This window comes from Saccoglossus kowalevskii, chromosome 10, assembly GCF_978046115.1.
Source record: "Saccoglossus kowalevskii chromosome 10, keSacKowa6.1, whole genome shotgun sequence".
NCBI classification, from domain to species: Eukaryota; Metazoa; Hemichordata; class Enteropneusta; family Harrimaniidae; genus Saccoglossus; species Saccoglossus kowalevskii.
Genome location: NC_140650.1, coordinates 27847877 through 27869605, shown reverse-complemented (window position 1 = coordinate 27869605; position 21729 = coordinate 27847877). Strand labels below are relative to the sequence as shown.

Here is a 21729-nt window from a genome sequence, read left to right as displayed (position 1 = left end):
TGCGCGGCTCGACGAAAAATGCAATTTGCATAATATTCCAATGGAACTAACATTTTAATCAAGTTAATATATACCTAGCACAATGAGGAATTAGTGTACCGGTATACGGTGCCCAGGACGTGGCTTTGAATACAACAAAAAAAGAATCGTCTTATTATTCGTAGATTGTAGTCTCAGGGTCATAGATAGCATCTTGTAGAGATAAACCGTGCCTTTGCAGCCAACTTCTCACAATTTGTAGAAGGAAGGTGATGGTGAGATAGGTCGTCCCGACAGACTAGAGAACTACAAATCCAACCTTAACGCATTTGGTTTAAAGTGTAACTGAATTGGGCCAATTGACTTTTTTGTGTGCAAAAAATATTTATAAACAACATTATGAAAAAAAATCAAGTGAAAATGGTATATAAATTGGGTAAACAGTCAATGATATTCCAAAACCGGGCCACGCCCCCCTCTCCCGTCACCTTCGAGTTTTTTCGGCATTACGAGTGTTGCCGAAATGGCGCCACCAACGGGAACATAAAGCAAGAGATTTCTAGCAGACAAGATTGTTAACCATTCCATCACAGGGAGCCCAGGAACTATCATCAACTGTAATACGCAGGCTCTATGAGCGGGGGGGGGGGGTATCGGCTGGTATCTAGTGTAAGAAATAGTCTATTTCTTACACTAGATACCAGCCGATACCAGAAATAGTCTATTTCTTACACTAGATACCAGCCGATACCCCCCCCCCCCCCCGCTCATAGGGACTGCGTATTACAGTTGATTATAGTTCCTGGGCTCCCTGTGATTCCATACGCAAGCGTTTAGTAAACCAACATACGGTACAGTTCTCGCGAAAGCTTTGGCCTTTGTGGCATCATTGTCGCCTACGCATGGCTTCATTGTCGCCCCAGCATCGCATCATTGTGGCATCAGCTTCGCGTCATTGAAAATTGAAGCTGTGCTCGCCTCGCTTATTTTGTGGCATCATCGTGGCCTCAGGTTCGCAGTCTCATGGCATCAACATGGCATCAGCTTCAAAGTATTGTGACATGAGTATGACCTCATTATTTTCACACAGTAAAGGAAAACACATGTAAAGAAGTTCGATATATAATCGATTTGAAATTCAGGGCGGTAAGGGGAATAAAATAATCAAGAGTAAAATGACATTTTACTAAAAAGATATCTTGTTGAATTATTTTAGTGTTGCGAGTATTGGGCACCAACAACTTTGTGAAGTAAATTACAATCGGCAAGGTGACGAGTGTCGTATTGGCTGCAAGGAAAATTGTGATAAATTTAAATCACACGATGCAATCGTCGTTCGGATACAACAAAATTTGCTATATACGAAATGAAACTGTTCTTGTTATAAAATTACCTTTTTTTCACTCATTTTATTTGCTGGTAAGAGAACCGATCCCATGCCCGGACTATTAATACATACAAAACCCACGTACGCTGCCTGGTGCGTCGGCGTTGTCGCCAGTCATCTTGATACAAAGTTCCAAAACAAGTGCGTACATTCCCACCTATGATTGGATGGTTGTGATGGCGTCGGTCTTTGATAAAATTTGACATCCAATTTTCAAAATTAAGTCACGATCAGCATGGACGTATTTGGTGACCAGCCGATGAACAATTTGAAAATTATGATTCACACGGAAGTCCTTCGATACTGAAAATCGTCGACCCCAGCCTAGTCTGGTTTATCTTATTTCCCAACTCACAAAACTGATTTGTATCTCAGCCCTGTTTTTTTTCTTTTTTTTTAAACTGAGGTCAAATCCCATACGTTTGTCAAAACATGGAGCTCCATGGTCAAAATATGCCGATGTTTTTTCAGTGAATAATTGTGAAGCCTGTCACAGCGCAAAAAAACTTAGTGAATCGACGCCGGAGATTGGATGGTACGACGACCCTTCAATTTGCATCAAATATGCTTTGTTACAACACCATTGATTGAATGAGTCACCTGATCGGGGCACGACCTGGGTCACAGAACCATATTTGTCCGTATTATCGACAGAACTTTGCGAGAGAACCACACCCACATTTTCATCCATTTTTAGCGCGGAAGTTGCCAACAAATGTCGAAAAACTCATGAATTTTATGGATTCGAATCCATAACGAGCCAGAGCCTGGGGGCCTGTAGACTGATGAGTGAATAGTTGTTGCGCCCTCCCCTGTGTGTCCGAATAAATCTGCCGGTGATGGCGCAATAACTATCGCAGATCTATCAGCAAGTAAAATTGTTGATATTGGCATATATGTTGGCTATGAGAAATACGTATAACGAATATATTATACATTTAAGCAATAACCCCCGCCGAAGGCGGGTATACCACGAGATATTGCACAATTCACGACATATATGCACGAGCCGCAGGCGAGTGCATATATGGAGTGAATTGTGCAATATCAAGTGGTATACCCAACTTCGGCGGGGGTTATTGCTATTATATTATACCAGTATATTGACAATTCGATAAAACTTGTAAAAAAAGAGTTTACTTTCATCTACTAAAAGATCATGATTATGGCCCTTGAACATGAATATTTATAAGAATAGTATGTAGTTGGACGCTGAATGCATACAAAAATTACATGCGCAACACAGTTCAAATTGAATACAAACTAATTTTTATTCCACATGAAAAAAAACATCCACGTTGAATAGAGCAGCGTAAACACACAAATTAGCATAACAAAGGATGACCTTTCTGACCTTTTACTGACGCACAACGCGATTTGAAATACAGGGTCGTGTACAGTTTGGATCATTTAAACAACGGATTTTCCACGTTTTCATTCCGGTTTTTGTACAATTTGGACTGTAATTTGCCCATTGAAAGTACAGTTGTGAAATAAACCGATTTTGTGACTCATCATACTACTTGTAACTGTGTATATTTGACGTTCAGCGGTACGCAGCGGGACGCGGTGTATCATGTACGGCGACCGGCACAGCGACCTCAGTTCAAACATCTGACCTGGATACCTTTGGTATAACCAAAGTTTGTGACAGTATGACTGACAAGTTTTGTCGTTGTTCTGGGGTAAGTTTGATGGTGTAAGATCGGATTTTCACATCGTTTTTGTGACACGTACATGATATGCCTTGTCTCAACTAAGGCCGAAAGACTTTGCACGCCGTCGCTCTAATACAGTGGTTGGTGTACACTCGGCACAAATCTGTAGCTTTCGAAATGACCTTCATCATCTCCTGTAATTTATTCACCCATAGTGAAGAATTGCAATACCATATATCGTCGTCGAATCCTGCGTTGTCCCGTGTTTTTTGAAACAGATGACAATTACCCGGGTGCACTGCAATTTTGTCAGTTGCCGCTACCGGACACCGGTTGTTAGTAGTGGCAAACTGGCATACATTTTTGCCTGTGACTCATAGTTTTTTTGCATTTTTATGTCATTAAATCCCTCAATTATATCTTGTACTTAAAGATCATGTTTTCTTTGTTGGAAGTTCGCAATCCATCTCAAAGTAACAGCACTGAGAACATAGCGTTCTGGCGTTCGTGTCGGCACCTCACGGTGTTAAGGGACGGTGGTTTAGGTTTGTGTGGCGAACGACAATCACCCAACGACCGACGCTCACAAATTGGATCCCACCATTAACAAAAAGCAATATTATAGTTATATAACTTTTCAGATGTTTTTAATTCAGTATTCTTTTCAATATTCTTCTAAAATTCAACCACTATATTTACCTAAAAATCAAATAATACCGGTTTTATGCATTTTCGTATTAAACCTGTAGTCAATTCATGTTCCAGGGCCACTTGGTTTAGCCGTGCATTATCAGCCAATATACCATGGATTGCATATGCAAATTTTGTGTTTGGACCAATCAAATCAATGGATTAACACCATCAATATACTGGTATAATATAATAAATATTAGATGATACATGTTTTTGGTAAAACAAATAAACCTGGGTCACTTCGCTCTGATTCAATATATTCGATTCTTAATCAACTATAAATCATTGATATATTTAGAAACATGTGTGATATCACCCAAACCGTGTATATATTAAACGACTCATTAACAGCGTAATTTTGGATTTATATTAACGCAACTCAAGTAAATGCTAGTAGTGGATCAATTTGTATATTGACGGATTTATGTACAGTAGTTATGAAAATACCCCTAACATTGTCTCTTTCTCTTTAGAATTCACATTACCGGTATGTGTACCGATACCCAAGTAAAAAGTATAGTAAACTTTGCTTTGTTAATTACATGAAAAGACGAACATTTCGTGGTCTTATGTTCCCGAATATTTCTTGACAAAGCCACAGCAACGTATTCCATAGAGTCTTGTATTACGCTTGTTACATTTCAGCAACATGTAATTTTCCGGCAGTCACCAAGTGACACGCACCAATTCTTGAAGTGACACAACCGTCACACCACTTCATGCTCAATATGGATGTACAAATACATTGTTTTTGTTTTTCAATCAAAATAATGATTTTCAAAAATGACAAAAACAAGCTTGCTCAAAGGTCATTTCCAGAAACAGTTGATGAGAGTCGACACCCATGTGATATTATGGCATTGCAGACTCTTACAAACGGACCCTCTTTGATAGTATACTCTGGTATGTCTATTTTTAGAAATCCACCGTGCGCGGTTGTACTTATCTAGTTGTATTTAGTTACCATAGCAACTTGCAATATTATACACAGCAAATGTTAAACCCCAATTACACAATTCGCCCACAATAAAACATAGGTTAATAAGGTTAAGCTATTTTCTGATATTATATAATGAGAGTGAACGTCTCCAAAACACAAGTCACGATTTTGTATCGAGATGGCTCGTGGCGGCTCAATATCTTGATATCTGGATGTTGCACTGGTAAGGATGTAATCGTACAGATAAGAAATAAGAGCGGGCAGAGTGTTGTAATAATAAAAATTGAGAAGCTCTCTCGCTGGGATAAGTGAATGGTGTTCTGTCCGTGAAAGTTTGTTGCAGGCATCTCTACCTGAATTGAATCTATCTGGTACGTGTAGTTACTACATGAACGTAAGTACGGATCCCACAATTATTATTAGTATATTACACTTATATATGTGACATATAACTAAATAAAACAACATACCGATGTTATATTATGTAAAATATTACTGGTATTATTTAGCGCATAGATTATATGTTACGTCATAACTGAATGTGTTTAGGCACAGACCTTAGAAAAGGGGGACGTGCAACTACGGTACTTATAAAAGGGAAGCGCCACACACGGTGTGCAAAGTTGGTTCTCAGACTAGTAATACAATTGTATTACTAGTTTGAGGTTGGTTATAATCCCTTTCTCCGTTAGGTCAGGTTGTGACGTTATTATACACAGTAAATGCGCCATTTTAAAATTTCGTGCTTGTAACTTTTGTACTCATCGCAGTCTACTATTTCTACACATTCTCTACAATTTGTGTGAATCTAAGCATTAATATTCGAAGGTAAGTGTTATAACTTTTATCTAAACTTATCCTAATGCAGTAGATCGAAAGATGGTTGATGACTGTGTTGTGATATGATGGTTACCTGCCCCTGCAGTCTTGTTGTCATTTCAACAGCTTTCATTCTTCATATTGTTACCGTTTTGCATTTTTCGTTGAAAGTTGTAGTTGTAAAATCCGTCGGTAAAAACGAAGCTTCGATGTCACACGTTAATCGGACATAGCGTGTTTCCTGTTTAGGAACCCGTGACTCTACTCCAATATTGTTACCGTTTTGCACTTTTCGTCTTCGTTTTATAAAATCAAGATATACATTTTCCGTTTTTATTATATTCAGTTGTAGTGCCTGACTATTTTATTTAAGGAAATAAAAAGTTGTAATTGTAAAAACCGTCGGTAAAAACGAAGCTTCGATGTTGCATGTTAATCAAACATGGCGTGTTTCCTGTTTATGAAACTGGCTGGTAGTTTTTAAAAGATGTGTTATAAAGACATGACAGTTACATTTGTATATTTTTAGACTTACAACTATGGTTTGGATACCACTGTGCGATATTCTGTCCCAGAATGTTTTATAATTTTTTTTCCACTGATCTTATAAATGCTGAACATTTTTTCAGTTTACCCAACTACTACTACAGTACATGTACCTAGTCTACATGTAGACATTTCTAAAACGACATGAGGTCATTGGTACTTGATATCTTATTTGGCAGCCACAACTACATAACTAATTCCTTTTCTATATACAGTAGAACCATTTTTCCTTTCTCATCTAGATAGAAAATATTTGATATTGCTAGAGTCATTGCTACGACTGTAAATTACTGTTTATTTTATATTATTATTGCTTTAAGGTATAGATGCAGGTTCGTTTTTTTGCTTTTTATTATCCAAACAGTATTGGCTATAGACTGTTAATATTTCGCAGCATTGTGAATAGTGGAACATACTCAACAGGTACAAACGTTTGAAACGCTCTTTTGAATGCTTAGCAAGATTTAGCAAGGGTGTACATAAATAACCAAAAAGAAACATGGTGTAAAAAGCAATGACGGGATCTGCATACTATGCACTGTATTTAACTTTTTACAAGGTTTAAATTTGGAACTGTTACAGCCATTTTAATTATGAGTATTAGCAAACTTCTTACTGAGTGAATGGTTATGCAAATTATCCATTATCGCCACTTGTGTTTTTCAGATAACCAGGGAAGTTCAAATCTAAACAGCTCTCACATTTGTTGTTTATTTCAAGTAAAACTTTCACGTCACGTCCATACGTATACATGTATATATAGTATGTTTTGTTTTCATTTTACAAAGTTGTCAAGCAGGATGTGTGCCGTATATTCAATCCCGGTCAGTATTTCACACTTCGAATGTCATTGTCCGAGAATGCAAAGCTTTAAAAATAAGCCCTCGACGTCCTTTTGTTCGTAGAGACGTCGTCGAAATAGTGTAAAAATTTCAAGACAAACCGACAACAACTGTGGGAGCTAATTAATTTTCAATCTCTCTGACCAACCAGAAAACACGAACAGAGATAAAGCCGGTTTTATGAAAGTGACATTTATCGTCCACAAAAATGGCTATTGCATCACGATGACATGCCAAAATCCACCATACACCGACGCTTGCTGATGTTCAATCGTCAGATAAAAAATTAATTAAAAAAATACCATTCAATGGAAACGGACATAAAATCGTCCGCGAAGTCAAATGAAAACTGTCATCGCGTCGTGTTATCATTTCCACTGAGGGAGGGGCACAATGGGATACGTAAAGCCGAATAGATATTCATACAGTTATATACATTGTAAACACAGCGATCGTCATTTGGTTGGTTGAGCCATGGAGGTAGAAAAGAGATCTCTTTTCTACCTCCATGGTTGAGCCATGGAGCTCCATGGTTGAGCCTAACCTTTCCCCAAACCTTTAAAAAATATTTTGTATGACGCAGTTTTTCACGATCTCCAGTGAGATGGACCATGCGAAGTTAGACGACCCGTACCGGTTGAAATTGGCCGTAATATTTTGCTACACAATGGCTATTCGCGGTTTTTACTACTCAAACGCCGGTGAGACAAATTCGAAATGAAGTCGCATTGGAAGGGAAACTATTGTAAATCGAGACTGCAGACTGCAGTCATTCAACTACAGACGAGACGGGTCGATAAAAATTAAACGAACCCTGACCCCAGGAAATATCTTATTCATAGAGTTCCTTAGTACCAGATGTCGCCGATTACGGCCGTACAACGTACTTTGCGACATCGCTACAGATGCTTGCTAGTTGACATGGGGGTTTCCGATTAAGGTAACCAAGATGGCATCGCAGACAGCAGACATCTCGTTGCCGATTTTCTGTAATTTCCAGGGTATTTTTTTATTTTTAAAATTAACCGAGCATTTCACATTTGTGTATTTTGCCACATAAAAGTTAGTTATCGATGACAGCACAACAATGATGTTATCCATTGCATCGCAATGCTATCAGCACTGTGATCGTTACAACGAAACGAAAAATGTATACTTCAGTTTTAAAATGCCGTTGGAGAAAAAACAGGCGTGAAAAAAATAATAACAAATAAATTATTCATCAGTATACCATTGGAAGCTACCAAGCCAGAAGCTGTCGACATGTTGCGAGGTCAGTGTGAAACAGTTTACTTATCATTTACAACTGTATATGTTTTTTTATTCCTCTTGCATGCTGGAAACGTCTACGTCTTGTCTGTTTTTTTTTTTTGGTTTAAGGTAGAGATGCAGTTTATTTGGCTTGCTTTTTAATTGAGTAATTAGACAATGAAGATGGTATTATATATCCAACATGTTATATATTTTCTGAAAGCTTATTATACAAACTTTGTAAAACTTGTCTTTATTTTAAATATCCAGAATGCGTTTTTGATTTTGAGTCAAAAATATGCTTTTTTGGACAAAAGTGTCAATAATGTGTGAAAATTTCGAGGCAAATGGCCAAAGCGTCTATCAGCTATTTTAATTTAAAGCCCAAGAATTCACCAAAAATAGAAGACGAGAAAATGGCTAATTTGCATATTTGCGCGTTAAACCGGGAATTACTGCTTTGTCATACTTTCTAGATTATTGAAATTGAAATTGAAAGTTAACGTATAGACATAGACATTTGTTGATAGCGCTTGAGGTAAGCAGACAGGGTCCAGGGCAGGAAATCACACATCGCCGCACCGTAACTGAGGCCAGCAACTTATTTGCATATAATAGCAACAGTGACTTGTCAATCAAAGTGCAACGTAAACAAACTTTCGGGATTTTTAATCACATACGTGTACTACGGTTTCCCTATATTTTAAAATCGATTTTTGAGTATGTTCCAGCATTGACAATGCTCCGAAAGTTTAATACTATCCAGCCAAGACTGTCTGGGTAAGAAAAAGCAAAACAAAAAAATGTCACTCCAAGTGCCAACGAACTTGAATCTATACCTTAACAGTAGAATTGTATACCTCCAAGCATGAATGTATGGCTCAAACATTTACTAACCTACCTGCAACGTTTTCAGTACTGAAAAAAGCATTATGAAAGATTAGATTCATTAGTTAAAAACTGATATACTATGACAATTACAACTTGCTGTTTTTTTATCATTTTAGCCATGCCTTATAAAGTATACACTCGTGGTTTTGGTAGACGAAAGAAAAATATGCTACGCAACAAAAGAAGAAAAAGGACCATTGTGTCAGAAGAGAAACTGCAAATCAATATTCCTGGTGCCGATTCTGATGTTAGCAGTGATGGTGTTAGTAACGGTTTATCCATGCCACTACCAGAAACAATGTTATGCCATGACTTGGATATGCTTGCTTCAGTGGCTTCTTCATGTAATTTTCAGTCTCATAAGGAAATTACTGAAGGCATGACATCAACAATTGCTACTGAAAACAGAGAATATGACAGTAAAACCACTTCACAGACCAATAGCTCAGCTGGCGATGATGATATAATGGAACTAACATCGAATGGTGTGGGAAGTCGGTTCAAGTTCAGGAATGGAAGAATAATCCGCGTATGGACTGCGATAGATGACTTTATTGAACCATGGGGGTAAAAAGATTGAACGAACTATGAACGAACCCAAAACTGGAGAAGATTCGTTTCGTCTCCTATTTATATTCTCAAAGTAAATATTGGCCCTGTTCATGAATGGTTACAATGAATATGGCCTTGGATATGATTGGTGAAAAGATGAACGAGCTGATTGGTTGAAATTAAAACAATATAATTGACTGGCTAAATTTCAGTTTTCCGACAAATGGTGCGATTCATGATGTTTCAGTCACTCATTTGGCTTGTCCTCTAACTACGAATGTAATTTTTTCAAATATAAGGACAACCATTTACAATTGCTCATTACCACAAGAATGGGCCAATCAGTCAAGTACTACAGAGATTATTTTTTTCTAAAGTCTATGGTTTAGATTAATGTATGACTAAAATATAGGAGTATTTAGTATACTAATAGTTAAAAAATAGTGAGATGATGCTAGGATCGAACAATATAGTACATATATTATACTACAAAGAAGCTATGTTTTTGAGCGTTGGTTTGTTCGTTTGTTATAAGCAATCGGCATTGTATGTCAAAGGGAGGCTCAGTATTGCTATTAAGGTTATTGGTGTTAAGTGGTCAGATTATCCCGAAAGATGTTTTTAAACAACAGTTCCATCATTGAGAAAATGCCGAATGCTAAGATAAACCATCGTGAGGATATCATATAATACCTTCTCAAAATATGCAAAGTATTTTAGGATCAATAAAGCATTTTAAGACATTTAATAAGAGCTAGTTATATTTTAACTTGGGTTTTTACAAAGATATTCTCGTGCACACGGAATATAAGTAGTCGGCGTTTGCACGTTTCGAAATGGAAGTTAAATCTCTGAATTGTTTTCTAAAATAATTATAAATACTTCTAAATAAACTATAATTATTAAATTAAATATTAGATGAAGGAGAATCATGGGCAATGGACAGGCTCCATCGTGAAACGTTTTTGTTGTTGTTGCAGTTATAATTACCCGCATATATATTTTCTTAATCAGTTTGTGGATATAATCAGTCATATTTTTGTACATGTTCTATGTATCATCTCCACTGTATTGCATTGTTAATTAGCTTGAATCAAAGTCAGAACCGTATTAGAGAATTGCATTGGTTCATCAAACGAATACTCATATGTGTACTAATAGGAATAGTACTTTCAGTTCATGATACATCAGTGTATTTAACCATATACAGTACTAAACAATAATATTAAACATATACGTTCATATTGTATCTTCAACATGTGAGGAAGTTTAGAATTTCCATACTCGGTACCATGTATCTAAGATTTGTTTATCTCGGGACACTGTCATTCTTTTTTTATTTTTAGCAAATATTTTTGTGATTTTTAATAACCAGTATATTCTGAACATCAAAACTAACAACCAGATTGCTATGGTGATTATGTATTATAAGGGACGGTGCTCGTTCGCTTGTTTTTTAATTACGATGACGACACTTTTTTTTGGGTATAACTGTTCCCACCTTATAAAATCAGTATTTCCAGTACAAAAAAATGTGTTTTTATTCTAACATTTGCTATGCAAAGAAACGAATAAATCAGACTGCAAACCACAGATTTTCAATTAAATTTATTGTTTTTTGTTTTAACTATAGTTTTCTTCGAGTTGTATAAACTCAAATAGCAGACCTGTATCTGGTGCCAGGCTTCTTATTTAAAATGCTAATCCTACAAGCAATAAGAATTAATTTTAAATATTCTCTATTTTTTCTTCATATGCCCCCAATACTCACGATTTCTTTGATTATTACCAGAGGTGCATTACTTGGGTATCTCTGTTATTACCTAATTTTGGTAAATGCCAGTTTGCAAATCGATTATGCGTAGTATGTCCCGATATCACTGGAATAGAAAAAAAAAACAGAGTTTGTTGGTAACTAGGCCATGGCTGTTTTTTTTAATGAAACTTATTCTTACCATTTTAGAGCTCCACATTACACATAGTTGCAATGTAGACATAACAAGCTTTCAAAGGTATGAAAGGTATGCATGGTGTGGGCGCGTATGGGTATGGTAGGTGCAATAAACTGAGTCCTCTCTTATTACCGGATTCTCGTATTTTCCAAGAGAAGTTGTTATTGACGAAAGGACGAACCGATTAAATCTTGATACAGATATGTGTGCGGTTGCCATGGAAATGGCAATTCGGAAATTATTATTCATTTATAACTCAAAAAGAGATGGACGGATTTTCATATTTTTGTTTTGGAGAGATTGCCTTTGACGCAAGGACCCACCCATTACTTGTTGGCAAAGATGGGGACCTGGTTACTATGGAAACAGTAATTGACAACCTTTGATAGGGACCAATCGATGATATTTTGATAGAGATTCAGGTTGGTTGCCATAAATATAAATAAAATATAAAAAGTTAAAAAATAATCTCAGAATCACATTTTAATAATCAGACTGCTGTAGGTGCTGCTGGCCTAGTATCAGTAGTCTATAGTTAATGTGATTAATATTCTAATATCTACGACATATTAACAATATGCATAATTTTGAGTCCTTTATAATATTTTTGATACATATTTCTATGTTGGTCGGAGCCATATGACGTTTAAAACAACTATTTAACGCTATTTCAAGCTTAATCAAAATTGCTACACCTAACTACCGTAGCATGATGCAATATGGTTATATCCTAGTTACTGGTAACGAAGATGTCTGATGACCTTTTACCTGAAGTAGAATTTGCATTAAGTTAGGGAATCTTAATTACGCGCCATCTTGTATTTCCGTTTTGACATTTGGCGAATGTTGCTAAAGTAATCATACCTATAGCTTGTAATGTTAATGTCGCTCTGAACAGTTGATTATCCACTAGTTAGCGTTTGGAAAATAGTGCTATGCAAGTTTAGCGTAGTTTCAGTCCACGGAACGACCAAATGAGTGCGTTTGCTTTGCTGACGTGGAAACAACATCAACGCCCACTGACTCCACCATCAGTATGTTAACAAAACTACTGTTTTTGTTGTTGTATTTTGTGTTTTTGTTCGCGACTCTGAGAATCTTGGAGCTTGCAGCATGGTACGAGTCGGGTTTCCTGGCCTGTCATCTGGTGGACCCACTGTCTCTCAGCGTCAAGAAGCTGAAGACATTATTGGACGAGAGAGGCATAAGCTACAATGGAGTGTTTGAAAAACAAGAATTGTCTGAGCTGGTCTCAACGTCTGGTACGTGCATGCATACTGTAATAGTTTAGGTTGTCTTGTTTCATTCTGTCCGCATTTGAGATAGAACTCTGAAAGTACTATAATGAATTGTTCACGTTGGATGCATGTTTTGAGTTTCGCCAGTGTACTTTGAGGAATTCTTTCTCCGTCTGTGAAGCAATGATTTCGCCACACTATGGCACTGCCTGGGGACAGTGCATGGGTTACTACATATTTTTTGTTGGTTTTGATGATAAATCCAATTATATTATACCAGTGTGTCATCCCTGTAAATGTTTAGCTGTGATTGAAAGAGCTGGTGTAGTTTACTCGAACAATTCATGGCAAATATAAAATCTTTTTCTTAAACCTGAGATAGAATTCTGTCCCACAGATTATGTTTAGTATTATAAATCTACTTTAAATTGAGATTCATGATAGCGAAATTTCTACCATCATTGAATTTTGTTTCTCATGAAAAAAAGTTGATGCTGAATCAATTATCCCCACCTGCATATCAAAGTATACACCCCTTATGTTGTCAAAGCAACACGTATCAGTCTGTGACGCACTATCTGTGTTTTGGTAATCTTGATAACATATCTAGACAATGCCACCTCAAAGAATATTGCGAAATCAATTTGATCAAGCTGTCATGTGCCTAAATTTTTAACGACTTCAAACATCGCCACGTCAGAGAAATAAATTTGTCGAGAATATTTAGTCTGTGATGACATGACGTGACAGCCATTTTGGAATTGTTGAACACTGGTGGCGCTATTCATTTCGTATTTCACAGTGTGAAATTTTCTCAGATATTATTAGGCCAATGAAAAAAAATGCGAGTTAGGATTTCATTTTGTTTCGTGGAAAAGACTAAGCCACGGGATACTTTGACCACATAGTCAAGAGAAAATGGTTACTAGTTTGTTAGTAGTTTCGCTACCATTGTGATAATTTTTTGTTGACTGTACTAAGTCATGCTTTTGAATGTTAATGCTCAACTTATGGCATCTTAAAAAATACTCTGTTTGGTTTAATTGGAGCTTGTGAATTTGTCCAGAAATCACAGAACATTTAAAACTTGAAATCACACCAATGTGCTTCCAATAGTGTCATCATGAAAATGTATAACCTTTGAACAAAGCAAATCTAGGATAGACAAAATTTCTGAAAAAAACGCTTACAAAATTAATTGAATGTCACTAAAGTTATATAGATATGTCTGTTATTGTTCATTTAACGTATTCAGTATTTTCAACTATTCTCGATAAAAATTCATTAGATATCATCCCTAAACAACATTATAAAAAATAGTACAGGTAGTACATGTACTTTACTAAGTCTTATTATTCTCTCATCTGTCTTCCATTGTTTGCAGGAGAGTTAACAGAAAGTGAATCTTTATCGGTGACCTCTTCTCAAGATGAGAGGTCATCTGAAAGTACAAGATTCACTTGTGGAGCACACTTCAATGAAGAAGTTGAAGACAAAAAGGACAGTGTGTGGATTGTACAGGTAATTAGTTTTATCCTATGCAGCGTTCTCACCAGATATGAGACATTTGCCTCATGGTTTAATTTCTTGTCCCAGGTTGTTTACTCTCATGAGACATATTGTCTCACAAAAAGCAAGAAAATACAAGTGACAATTTATAAGTGTAGAATAAAATACAAACATGTTTTCATACTAAACATTTGGGGACACCATCTCTGATAGTATAAGAGGAACAAAGTACTTAATTTTCCTGTCTCATATTCCTCATACATATGGGTTTCATACTTTCTAAATTGATGGAACAACTCTACCTCACATATTTATTTCCTGGTGAGAACACTGCCTATATATATATATATATATATATATATATATATATATGTGTGTGTGTGTCCAAAGTTCGTTCCACTCGTATCTCAAAACCATCCATGCCAAATATTCATTACTCACCAGGCAACTGAATCATGTTTATTGTTAGATTTCATAAATCTTGGTTCCAATACATGTATGTGTAATCGACATAAAAACCTAAACATATAAGGATCAGAACCAAAATTTAAACCAAATTTCAATGCATTTTACACCATTGCTTACAGTCCATGAGAATATTGAACATGATGTGGTGTAGTAATTTTAAATTTTAGTTTTATATTAGTTTTTACCTTTTACAAATTTACCTTTTTGGGGAAAATGAAATTGCGAAATGAGTTGCACAACACAACACTTTTACAATGAAGAAAGAAAAATGTACACAAAAAATAAACACATTTTATTACAATATTATTTACATACCATATGCATTTAAGGTGTAAAAATTATTAGGGTCTGTGGGAAAAGATCTTCATTATTATTTTCATTGTTGAATTTTTGCAATCATTGCAAAATCTTGAAAGATTTTGTGCCATGATGTGCATTAGTTCCTTGTTTTGTTGAACTTTAACTGACTGGCAGTGTTTTTTGTCCCAAAATCACATGTACTTAACATTTGAACTTGTCATCAACCGTTTCTCAGGCATGCCTGGACCAGTTTTATTTGAACTTGGTATTGATAACACACATAGTAATGCACATACTGCAAATTTTGTTTTGTAATTGTATTTTTACTAGTGTTCTGCCCATTTTTCTAATGCTTTTTTAAAATTTGGTACAAAGGCAAAACATAACTGGTGCATGTTTTCTTTATTTTTATATTTTGGTGAAATTTAATCAACCATTGGAAAATATATCACAAAATCTTAATGTTTCATCAACTGTTTCTCACGCATGGTTGGTCTATTGTCTTTTAACGTGCTATGAATATCACTTTAATTGAATTAAACGAACACGGTTCTAGATATTTCCAGTATCTATGTCATGCTCACTGAAGTCCTTTCTACATGTAAGGTTTATTTGATATTTGAGTCTTGTGATTATATTTTTCTTGGCAATTATTTGTAGGTTATACCTGAACGGAAGACTTCGTATCTAACAGACAAATCTTGGTCAATGTTGGTGAAGAAAATATCTCGATTTGGTATACGAACTGGAATATTTGACTGTACTTTAGACTCCAGGTATGATGTATACAATGCCTCTCACAGATTGCTATTCAATTTATGATTGGTGCTCTGTGTATCATTGACCTTTGACATCTAGCCACCCTAAGGGGGTCATAAATCTACCTGTTATTTCATGTGAAGAAATTTATTCAATATATATATATATATTCAAATTTAAATGACATCATCATGTGGTTACTAATTTGTTTCCATAAAATTAATGGTTGCTCAGTGTTAAATGGATTGAAAAATCTGAAATTTTTTTTTTAAAAACATCACTCATGCCCCTTTAAGCTAATGATATCCATCTGTGTTCTGTTATATTTAGGCATTCAGAATATTTACATTCTATGTCACAGATTCTATGTTAAGTAGCTGACAAAGAATGATTTATAGTGCCATAGTTCATCTAAGATTCAAACAATCGTACATGCTACCATATTTGCTCTATTGGAAGCACATCTCCAATAGAAGTACACATAAACCAAAAAATGCATTAGTTGTATACTGAATTATTATTACCTTAGAAACACCACTGTAATTTACATAAGCTTTGTTACAAATAGAGCAAATACGGTATATGCCACCAAATGTGATGTGTATTGGACATACAAAATTTAGATTATTATTAGATTATAGAACATAAAAGTGAAGAATCATGCATTGCTTAGTGAGTAGGTGTGTTTAGTTCTGAAAATTCAATTCAATTCCTCCCTCAGATTTTGCAAAAGAAAAGGATGGGAAAAATCCAACGTGATTATTGCACTACCACTTGGACAGCAGCCAAAAGACAATGTTGCTATCATAACGTATGATGGTCCTAGCAAATTACAGCCACTTCTGGATTGGATAAACTATCGGTTGTCATCCCGTATTGAAATCATCAGCTCTGAAAGAGAACTGAAAACCCAGTGGATCGAACAGACTGCTTTGAATAAAATCATTCTCGTTTCTCACATGAACAAGTCACCAATGTTTTTCTCTGCACTCAGTGTCAAATTCTCTGGACGATTCAAATTCGGCAAGTATACTCTCAAAGATGAAGATTACGAATCATTCCAACAAAATACCGGAATTAAAAAATTTCCCTCATTTCTTATTGTAATGCCGGAATCTACATTTGAATACGGGGAAAGGGATGGAGAATTCCAGACTTATAAATCCATGGAAATATTTCTTAAATCTTTTCATCCAGAAATAAACGATGTATTTCTAATGAGTCTTGTACTCGTCAACATTATCTGTTTCATGGATGTATTTTTAGTTAACAGTACTTTAGCAAGACGTTCTCTAAAGTTATTCTGGCAGCTTGGGAAGTATAATGTCGTAACTATCATTCTCTGGATACCATTGCTGCGTATTGTTCAACTAAATTGTATGGAAAATGTATGCAAGTTTGGATATAAAGTTATGAGACTTGTAAGCCAGACTGAGCTGGCTTGTTGTATACGCAGAGACTGGATTATATACGGTGGCTACACCACGCTTTTGGTTATCAGTTTCTTGATGTATGGGATCGCTGTCAGTAACATAAGGAAAATATTTGGATTTTCTCAGCCGAGTGCAGATGATAATATGAATATTTCTGAATGGTGGAACCAGACAATGCAACAGTGTTATCATTTACTTATTCGTACCAGCCCAACGTTTCGAACCCGCGGCCCGAACGACGTACATCTGATGGAGAATGGCTTAGATCTCTTGATAGAACGGCTGGCTGTTCCCGATTTATGGTTGAACCCTCTTGTATCAAATGACTACATCTGTGACCTTCCCGTATGGAGTTACGCAGGAATGATGTGTCAGAAATACAACGAGGCAAAAACAGCTTCCGTCTGTCGATGTTCGGTGCAACAACTGAAAATAAATAATGGTAATGAGAAAGAAACATCCAAAGGACCGTGTTGCCATAGCAACTGCATCATGCAACCAGAAGACAGAGACGAGAAGAAAGAAACAGAGCAATGTGTACACAACCTTGATTGTGATCATACTGACATGAAAGAAAGTAACGATCCTAACTCCCATGATGCACAGCAGCCACAACCACCGGAGGGTATGATTATAAGTCAGGAATGTGCCATATGTTTAGAAAGTTACGATACAGAAAGTATATTATGTGGATTACCATGTTATCATACGTACCACCACCAGTGTATTGTGGTGTGGTTGCATGGTCATCATTGCTGTCCTATATGTCGATGGCCTTCATACAAATCTAAAGGCTTCAAATGTCCTGAACATATGGACTGATTTGCAATTCTGGCAATTCTGCACCCTTGCATGTATCAACATTTTTCAGCGTAGGCCTTTTTGAAGGAAAACTATCATATTTGCTCTATTAGAAGTACACATAAACAAAAAATTGCATTGGTTGTATGCTGGATCATGTGCTACTATTAGAGCAAATACGGTATATGTTTTTTTTAATACTTTCTTTTGAAACTAGTCACAAAATTAACACATACATCTTAATAATATGAGGTTATTAAGAGGATACCTCCAAATACATGTGTTCACGAAGACAGTACAACAGGAGTATTGACGGCATACTATCTGAGTGCATACTTTGAGGTATTCTCGTAATAACTTTATTGATATACATCTTTTCCTTCCAAGGATACATTATGGGAATGCGAAAATCCAAAATGTTTAGAAAAAATCAGCAGAACTTCTTCGTGTGGAGTCCAGTCAAACCCTGATGGCAGCCATGTTTTTATTATTAGAGGTCGCTTACGTGTGTAATCATTCCATATTTGGAATTTGAATTTCCTAATATGTTAGGATGAAAGTACCCCGTAAAATACCGCAAAATTACAGCACGCTGTAACTTATAGTGTTACCGTGACAGATGTATAATAATTGTTATTATCAAATAATAACTACTGTTTTCCACCATCAAGGTCTATGAATACAAGGTCATTGCAAAGGTGTTGCAATGTATGCACAAGGGCACTACAGCGGTAGATATATTGAGTATCTACTGTTGTATAGCCAAGGTTAATGCGACCTTGTAGTGCCTCTATGTATGCTTTGTAATCTTTTCCTGATCCAACCGCTTGGTGTATGAAGCCAATTATATACGTCTATCTGTTCTACTGGACCTAAGCTAATGTTTCAAACTCGGGATCTTGTATCATATGATTTAAACATGTCAAAGATGGGACTACGTCATCTACGTCATGACTTGTTTGTGTTAGCTTGTAAAACATTTGTAACGTATCACATATATATATTAATTATCTGTACATATGTTTTACAGATTATTTTATGTCTAACAGTTTACTTTGTAGTCTGAACTACCTATAAGCCTTGTTCCATAGTCTGCAATTCACATTAAGACATTTAAACAAATACTGTTTATAATTATTTCTGATCAAAACTCCAAATATTCCAAAAAACTCTGATTATGTGAGCATTAGTCATTCTGAATGGAACCAGTATGAAATTTTAACGGCCTATGAACAAATCTTGTTTACGGTACATCATTAACAAAATATTTACATTAATCAGGTTCAACAAAAAAAAAAAGATTCCCTTTTACTGGAATAATGTTTAGTTTGTACTATTCCAGTGTGTGGTGGTAGTAACGCAGTAGCAATCCATTAAATATTTTTAGTTAACCGCCAAATTTGGTTAGCATGGATTATATTTGGCACTTGTAAAGATTGGTTGATTTACAGTGTCTTCACTGGATTCAGTTTTCATATTAGCTCCATATGAATCAAAGTGTAGTTGTTGTCAATTTCGTGTACCGGTAAACGATGTATTTAACACCAGGAAATTAACAAGAAATTTGAAAGTGTTTTTTTAGCATTGTATTTGATAAACTTTCAAAGAACAAAGGAACAGAGTGTACTAATACCTGCTAATACACTGTATACTTATTTATTTTTATGGGACCATATCAAACATGACATGTGTCAATCACAGCTATTCCACTAGATGATAGTGTTTGCTAGAATTATAAAAATTACAATTTTTCAAGAAATTGTTGAAAAAGTGAATTTGAGTCAGGTGACTGATATTTCAACAGACAGCTGCATGGAAATGTGAAGAATTTCATTGGATTTGGTATTCCAGTAATCAAGCTGGAACAAAAGTGCATAATGTTATGTATCAACATTTATTAATCTCAATGTATTCTAGACCTTACATGTGCTCTGTAGATGTACTGCATAGTAAATATGTGTATGAAAAAAACACTAGCATGGAGTGCAACACAGTCTTTTCTTGTGTTGAACACTGTTTAGCTAATTTTATTTACTTTTAATTTGGTTATATTACTGTTCCAAAAAAAACAACCCAACCAACAGTATTGCAATATAGCTCACTGTTCTGTGAACACAATAGTAATATTGATAGTTTAAATGTAACAGTTTGTAATGGTAAGCTGTATTGGTATTTGTTACCAAAACCGTGAGCTATGTTGCAATACTGCTGGTTTAATGCTTTTTTGTGTGACAGTAAGGTTAACAAATCCAGTGATGCATGTAGTTTTTACTATTCAACTGATCACCTGCATATACGTCACATTGCCATAACGTGTAATTGTTTACAAACAAGTGTCTACCCATGCGCCTTTGCGTTTTTAGCATGCGTAATCGACGCTCAAAACTCGCCCGTTCGCTGGTGACAACCACTCATCTTTAAGAATGCCAATCATTGATGCATTTATAATAAGATACTGGTCGTATAAGACTTACATTTTCCTCTGGTGCATTACAGATCTGACCAAGAAATCCAGTCATCATATATTGGTCACATATGACTTAATGATTTGAGTTACAAGATGCATTGTGTATTTTATTAACATGCCGTGTCACAATAGAAGCCTGCTCTCAAATGACAATACCAGAAAAAATCCATTTTGAAATAAATTGTTCTTCCTGTTCTTCTTGTTGAATAATGGTTGTATTTTGGTATCAGTTTTGTCAGTATTGGAACTATGTTGCTATTGGTTCCGAAGGTGGACATTATTGTGCCATATACCAAATTGTAAACTGGTCACATAGGGTGTGAAAAACAGGCTGTAGACGAATCACTTTTTGTTATCCTGAGTTTTAAAATGAGAACTGTTATTTTTCTTTAATATTGAGTTTTGTTGTATTATTCTTAAAATATCATTTTTTTGATCTTGATATTTTGCCAATTTTCCTGAATTATAATACTGTAACTATGATTATACATAATATTTTAATGAACATTTCATGTGATTCATGACCAACTTTGTGAAAAATGAGCAACTAGGCTTCTACCTTAATGTGATGTTAAAAGGATACTGTAACATTACCAGTGATGTCATCACTCAATGCCAAATGACTTTTAAAAGACTAGAATGAATAATAAATCTCAATTTATTGCATCATTATTAAATTCTTTTTCTTTTTATATGAGTGATTGTCTGTTAGCGTCCGTCGCCAGTGTCAATGTTTCACTTTTTCGACTTCTTTTTAAAAACCACAAGTCTCATTGCTTTGATATTGCATATATATAGGTGTACGACATGTGGACCTCTCTCAGATTTCTTCATTTCGTGATAATCTCTTCAATTATCGATTAGTCCCTCAGGCTGATCTGTCGCATGTCGATTAGTTCCATAGGTTGATTTGTCACATGTCGATTAGTCCCACAAGTTAATTTGTCACATGTGGATTAGTCCCGTTGCTTGATTTGTCACATGTTGATTAGTCCAACAGGTTGATTTGTCACATGTCGGTTAGTCCCATTGGTTGATTTGTCACATGTCGGTTAGTCCCATTGGTTGATTTATCACATGTCGATGAGTCCCAGAGGTTGATTTGTCACATGTCGATTATTCCCATAGGTTGATTTGTTACATGTCTATTAGTTCCATAGGTTGATTTGTCACATGTTGATTAGTGCCACAGGCTGATTTGTCACATGTCGATTAGACCCATAGGTTGATTTGTCACATGTCTA

The 21729-nt window shown here is 35.7% G+C and overlaps 1 protein-coding gene across 1 annotated transcript; it reads left to right on the top strand.

Annotated features, from left to right (window-relative positions):
- The first annotated feature begins 12317 nt into the window (after positions 1-12317).
- On the top strand, positions 12318-21162 carry LOC100379032 (E3 ubiquitin-protein ligase RNF103-like). Its single transcript, XM_085504452.1, has 4 exons — positions 12318-12772; positions 14133-14269; positions 15686-15801; positions 16506-21162. The coding sequence occupies exons 1-4, from the start codon at positions 12547-12549 to the stop codon at positions 18037-18039; spliced, it is 2013 nt and encodes a 670-aa protein (XP_085360578.1). The 5' UTR covers positions 12318-12546; the 3' UTR covers positions 18040-21162.
- The last annotated feature ends 567 nt before the right edge of the window (positions 21163-21729 follow it).

Excerpts from the sequence above, each read along its gene's own strand:
- LOC100379032 (XM_085504452.1), top strand. The coding sequence starts at position 12,547 with ATGTTAACAAAACTACTGTTTTTGTTGTTGTATTTTGTGTTTTTGTTC. Across the intron at positions 14,270-15,685 it reads ACAGTGTGTGGATTGTACAG|GTTATACCTGAACGGAAGAC; the intron begins GTAATTAGTTTT and ends AATTATTTGTAG. Across the intron at positions 15,802-16,505 it reads GACTGTACTTTAGACTCCAG|ATTTTGCAAAAGAAAAGGAT; the intron begins GTATGATGTATA and ends TTCCTCCCTCAG.